Source organism: Priapulus caudatus, unplaced genomic scaffold (genome assembly GCF_000485595.1).
Source record: "Priapulus caudatus unplaced genomic scaffold, Priapulus_caudatus-5.0.1 Scaffold1477, whole genome shotgun sequence".
Lineage (NCBI taxonomy): Eukaryota > Metazoa > Priapulida > Priapulimorpha > Priapulimorphida > Priapulidae > Priapulus > Priapulus caudatus.
The window spans coordinates 33,721-40,585 of NW_014578538.1; the positions used below are offsets into that span (position 1 = coordinate 33,721).

General features: G+C 44.3%; 1 protein-coding gene across 1 annotated transcript in view; it reads left to right on the forward strand.

Annotated features, from left to right (window-relative positions):
* LOC106816752 (uncharacterized oxidoreductase TM_0325-like) overlaps window positions 1–151 on the forward strand; it is a 2,332-nt gene extending 2,181 nt beyond the window's left edge. Inside the window, exon 6 of the mRNA XM_014821375.1 lies at window positions 131–151. Within this exon, the coding sequence (XP_014676861.1) occupies window positions 131–151 (21 nt within the window). The remainder of the gene's footprint in view (window positions 1–130) is intronic.
* The last annotated feature ends 6,714 nt before the right edge of the window (window positions 152–6,865 follow it).

Genomic DNA, 6,865 nt, shown 5'->3' on the forward strand with positions numbered 1-6,865 from the left:
TTTCGTTACTAAACATGGCATTTTTATTATGCAACATAAAATTCCGATATATTACTAAGCAAACATAAAATAGTATAACCAAACAGTACAATATTCGGTATTTCGTATTTGTTTTTTGTTTTATTTTTAGATCTGGCTAGTAACGGAGTGAGATGCAACGCTGTAAGGTAAGATACCCTAATAAATAATTTTACATAAAAGTATTTGTCACAACATCTAATGTAGCGATAAAATATTGCAGACTAGCGTATAATAATAGACAGAAACGAAACCGAAACCTACTCGGTTAAAATATGTTACCACGGTTTTACCTTTATTGCAACATAAGCGACCAAAAGCAGCCAATCAGGGGACTAGAAATAGAAAGTGCCGGAGTCTTAACCACTACCTTGGAGTCTTCCCACATTATATTCTCTCTTCCATATTTCTTTAATTATGGCCACATGCTGCTTCAAGACCTGTCACGTGCTCTCAACCAGTGCTAAGCACGGTACCATACTCCTTCAATATATTTCTCTCTCTCCCTCTCTTAAAAGCCAGATTTTGGGGAGTGAACCAAGCGCTCCCACCAATAGGTGTCAATACCAATGTGAATATCAATAAACTTATCCCCACACTCAAACTGTGAATCCTCAAACTTAATACCCTTTAAGGCATGAGCACACTCTAAGGTACCTGAGGTCGCTGTAAAGGGGTGTAGACGGTTGGAACCGCAACAGCCCTAATGGTTTCTAAATGCACCAATCGTTAAACTGGACAGCTCTAGTTTGTACGTGTTACGTAACTCACCTTTGGTAGATGTGTCACCCCCAAATAAGGCAAAACAGTTTTCGCCAAGACCCATTCGGGTCCTATTCTTTTAACCAGCTTACTTGACACATAAGAACGGCCGGACCCGCTGTCGAACAGCAATGTGGCCTCGGTGACCCCACACTGACCCCGAACACGCACCCTAGCTAGAGGTAGTATTGTGCAAAATTGAGTCATTAACAAGTTATTGTTAATGTTTGCACAACTTCTCCTCCGATACTTGAGCTTTGACGATCCGTCACAGAGAACCTGATGGTGTCAATCACCACACTGCACACACCTGGCCGGACACTGACGTGCGTTATGGTTTGTAACTAGGCACTTGAAACATAGGTGTTTAGCACAAACTTTGTCCTTTCGTTCTGCGATCGAGCCACGGCCAAGTTCCCAACATTTGGCCCTGCCATATCGCGTCCTCAAATTTTTACGGGCGTTCGTCGTAATGCGTCATTGGTAACCGCAGAGTCAGCTATTGCGCGCATTAGGCTCCGCCACTTAGGAGCGAGTCCAAAAAGTAACCGTGAGGATTAGCATTGCAATGCCCTATTATCCCAAAACGCACTACCAATGATGTTACGCCCTTCTTAATTTAGGCAGCTCTATTTTTCAGGAGCCTGACGCTGTGCTTAGACTTCCCTAGCTTACTAAGTTCAGTTCGCCCTTACACACTTCCCGTAATCTACATTCATCAGCGCTCAGTCTTAAAACTGGCGCCCGCGTTTATAAGTCTTTAAGTTTCCCGAGGTCAGCTGCGCCTGGATTTGAGCTCGCGTTTAAGTCTCAAAAGCGGTCGAATTTTTACAACAGCTACCGTTGTAAAGCAATGCCCCAGTTTCCTCCGATTCGAGTTGCTTAAGTTTTCTTCATCCTATACTAGAGCGCTCAACGTCGTGCTGTGACCCTCCTAAAACACAGCAGACAAAAGTCACAGCCTCTTCAATCCCGGCACTCAACTACATGCTTTTATCCCCATCCACGCCGCCACCTTGCAGCATTTATTGCATGTCATTTTTGACCGACTTACCCAGCCTTACTGACCGTTCTACCGTTTACTGCGCATCCATCCTGTTTCTGTCGATTCTATGTGTGTTTCCTGCTGTTCGTCACCATATTAGTCATTAAACGATAGATATGTGGGCAGTAAACTTGCCTTAAAACACGTTTAAAGGCCAAGACACACCTGCAGCGACAGCGACGACCGTTACGACACAACGACCTTTCAGAAAAATTTAAAACTATTGTTCCGATGAGCCATTTGCACACACACACACACACACACCTACACACACACACAACACACACACACACACACACACAACACACACACGACAACGACGGCGACAACCTCGACGACTAAAAATATTTCCCGGAAACGCTTTCTATTCCCAGCGACTCTTTACAAAATAGCCAATCGCAGCCGGTTTCCATCTGCCATTACGATTAGTAATAAATAAACCCATCCACAGCTAGCCAATACGTAGGACTGGTCGCCGCGCTAACTTCGCGCACGCCAGCTCACAAACAAATGCAGCCGGAAACCAGTATAACCAAGCGTGCCAGCTCTGGCAAGCTACGCGTCACAGCCTATAACACAGTACGTAGCAGTACATGACTTAATTGTGCTACGTATTATTTTTACTTTATTATCTTACCCTTATACCTAGAGTTTTTCCAGCCTGTTATTTAAAAGACGCCGCAGAGTTTTGCCGTTTGTTCATGTGATTATGTATGTGTACCACTGTGACGAGTGCCTGAGCTAAAACTTTGACTAACGTTGGCTCGCTTGTCGGCTGCAGTCTGTTTGCCCGCCAGTCACAGCGACTTTTGTCGTTTGTCGGTACTGTCGGTCACTGTCGCTGCATTGTCCTGGCCTTAAATCGAAAGATTAAAATTCGGATGTCTAAAACCAAAACCTGTTTTATTTTCCAATTGTCACAAAATGTCATTCGCTACGTTTTCACATAACAGGGGTGCTGCCAAGGAACCTGAAATGGGGGGGGGGGGGGGTCAATGGAAACCACTATAGTCCACAAAGGCAGTTCGAAATCGCTGCAGTTTCTAATTTTTCAAAAGCTATTTCTCAAAAACCCACAACTTTGATTCCAAAAAAAATTCGTTTTAATGCTAAACTATTAAAGGAAAAACGATCCCTGGAATTTTATAAAAATTATATTTTAGAAGTTACGTTCTTCCTGCTTAGCCGCAAATTTGCGTTTTAAAATTTATTACAAATTTTCGTGCCATCTTTTTCATCTTATTCCAAAAATTTAAAGCATTTCTTAAAAAATATTCCGAATTACTTGTCTGTTCGCTAGTTATACTATGAGCAAACTGAGCGCTAAGAGGGGGGGGGGGGGGGGGGGGGGGCGGGGGGGGCGGCGGGGGGGGGGGGGGGGGGGGGGGGGGGGCCAGGGGTGTTTAGCGTCCCAACTCTTTAATGCTCGTTCTGAGAAATAAGACAAAAATTATATTCTATATAAATTCACAATTGTATCTGTCACGCTAATTAGCAATGAGAGTTTTTTTGATTATTTTCATCGCGCAGCCGTAGATAACATATTTTTTATGAAATAGACATGAGTTTTATTGAATCTGCCATGAAGCACGTTATGCTGCAATGCCCTTTACAAAGTACCTGTCCGCTAACCCTGACTGTATCCTTAAAGTCACGTGCTTTATGTAATACGTCCTGTCCGTACATGGAATAAAATCTATAGGCAGGTTTCACGTGACGGTCGGCAGAAGCGAAAGCGTGCTGTTGACGATTTACAGCATGAATGACCACATGTTCTGCATAGAAAAGCGCTGTTTATGTAGTGCACCTACAACGTGCGTGCTGCGTGCGGTGCGTGCTGCACTACACGTGCGGTGCCATGCGTGCGCTGCCAGTGCGTGCGGCGGGCGTTGTGAACGTGTGAACTTATACGCTGCGGCGTGCCGTCGTGCGCACGTACACGTTCGTACGCTTCGGGGGTACAGCCTACACGTGCGTGCTGTGGGGTGCACGTACACCGTGCGTGCATGCGCGCTACGTGTGCCGCGTGCGTGTGCACGTACACTGCGGCATGCCGTTGCAGCGTTGTGTGTCGTGCGGCTGCGTGCTGCGTGCGTGGAGACGTGCGGCAAGTACACTTGCCTGCGTGCGTGCTGCGACTTGTACGTACACGTACGTTCGTGCGTGCAGTGCACTGTAACACGGTGCGCTACTATGCGTGCGTGCGTGCGGTTGAACGGTACAGTGCGTGTCTCTGCGTCGAGCGTGGCGGCGTGTGTACGGTACACGTGCGTGCTGCGGTGTGTGCTGAACTTACACCGTGCGTACATGCGCTGCGTGCCTCCGCTATGTGCAGCACGTACACGGGCGTGCGTGCGTGCGTCGAGTCGTGCGCGGGGCGGGGGGGGCGTGGCAGGTTACACGTCGTGCGTGCGTCGTGCGTGTGTGAAGACAAGAAATCTGCAGGTACACGGTTGCGCGTGGCGTGCGCGTGCGTGCGTAGCGTACGTGCGTGTGTGTGCCAGGTACACGGGCGTGCGTTGATGCATGTGCACGTAGACGTGCGTGCGCTGGCTGCGTGTTTTCGCGTACAAACGTGCGTGGCATGCGTGCGTTACGGACGTGGCACGTACACGTCGTGCGTCCGCTGTGGCTCTATCGAACAATATCACGCATCTGCTCGCTGCAACCGCTTAAACTGCCCATGTGCGGCATATGACGTCAATGTTTATCAACATGAAACACTCCTATTAGTACCGCTCCAATAATCCTAGCATCCTATCAGTAAAAGTTAAATTATCGTGATAGTATTTTAAATATATACTTTTCTTTGAGTCCCGGTGCATAAAGACTTCGCCAATACACAATCCAATGGTATTAATGGGATGACAAAAGCCATTTAGCTGCGTAAGTAACAAAATAAAAGACATGACAAATAAGATACAAGAATTATAGACATAACAAAATAATGATTATTGTGAGTTTACTATATTATTCAAAGTTTAACCTATAGTATACTATAACTATCTTACAGTATTACGAGAAACGCTTACCGCCGCGCCATCCATGGACGAATCGTAAGACAGACGACGTTACCAACGCCACGTGTTTCTTGGTTAGCGACGATCTCGTCGTTCATGACAGCGTGTGACATTTTGTTGACGCGAGGCAGAGCATCACCACGCGCTAACATCGGTCACCGTATTTACTTACCACAGAAACAGGCTCGGTGCAGATGTTTTCAAAATTGAATTACATTTTTAAAGAAAATCTTAAATTAATCTATCAATAAACTTTTAATCAGTGAAAATGTCATGTATAAAAAATCATCCTTCATTTTTGTGGAAAAAAATTAATGATTAATACGAATAAAAGAAGATGTTTTGATTGCCAGCTCACGCCCCCTCGGGTAGATGTGTAGGAACATTACTGATTTTACTTACCATTACTATTAGCTCTTGGATACATCAGAAGGATAGCCAACAAACATTCAAACTTTGACACTCTGTTCATTCCCTGTGAGCACGTCGTGGAATGACGCACTGAGAATGTATTTGTATCTTGAATTTGGGTTTTGTCTTAGCAATATACTTTCCGCCACATTATGCTTGCGGAGCTTTCTTACGTCTCAGATTGATTATCGACAACAAAAGAGTATGGTGCCGCGGCCTAGAACGATTCTGCTATGCCTCTTAAACCTTTACTTAAATTTTCGTTCTAAAACTTGTATTTAAGCTTCACGCTTATGAACAGGTAAAAGCGTTTCTCATAAACTCGATTAATTGTGTTTTTATAGCCGAAAATAATTAAAGGCTCAATCGTTCCCTACACGCTACTAAATAGTCTAGAACTGGCACCGGCAAGTAGAGGGTGACACCTCCTAAATCGCCACACGAATACGACGTTAAAAGTCAATGCTTAAAATAAATTAGGCGTAAGCATGGACAAAGAACAATTTTCCACGAGTAACCTCCGTTAAATTCGTGAGTAGGGCATAAAATATTGTCCCTTTAAAATAGTTACGCATTGCTGCGTTCTCTGCTGCCCACTTTGCAAACTTCCTGCCAAACTATAGTTATTAATGTTAACTGCAAGCACTGTAGTTCAAGCTTAAAGGGTGATGATCTGCATTTAGCGATAGTAATTAGTGACAAAAGTAATAAAAAATATTTTAGTATGTAATTTACTGCCAGCACGCTTTCAATTGACATATTGAATTTGTAGCTCTATTATATTTGGAAGGCTTTGAGAAAATTTACAAACATAGCCCAAATGTTTTAGCTGCCAGTTACCGTACGTACATCGCTGATAATGCTTATCATTCTTATTACAAAAATCATATAAATAAATTCTCTGTTTGAATCTCTATTTAAAATAACCGTGATGCATATCTTTGTGCTTAATGTTTCAAAGAGTATGTATTGTTGGTTTTATTATTGATAGATTATCTCTATCTATAACCCTGTTATACTCACCCCTTAATTCTTCTCTTTTCCTCTTGCTTCACAATCCACCACCATGCACAGTCTTTCTGATACTCCTCTGCCCCTACCACTCATATGTCCTCTTCGGCCTCCTCCTCTCAACTTCATTTCCTTCCTCCACTGACTATTAACTATCTTCCACCTTCTCCTCCCTCCTCCTCCATATTCTTATCCTTTTTCCTTCTCCCCCATTATTCTTAATCCTTTCTCCTTCTCCCCACATCCCTCCTCCTCCCTTTACTCGCATTATTTACCGGCATTCTTTATTACCGCTTCTCACTTTTCGCTTCTTCCCGTTTTTTCTCCTTCTCCGTGTCACTCATACATTACTCTCCTACCAACCATTCTCTCTTTTACTTACGCTCCCCTCTCTTCACTCTCGCTCTGACCCCTCTCGTCGCCGCTCTCTCCTCTCTCTCTCTCTCTCTCTCTCTCTCTGGTTGCTCTCTCATCTTTCTCTATATACGCGCCGCAAACTCCGACATAGTTTCCACGAAACATTGTGTTATTGCACAGCCGCCTTTGACATCCAAAAATCAAACACAGAAAAGGCACCAAAATTCTCACAATGTAAAAT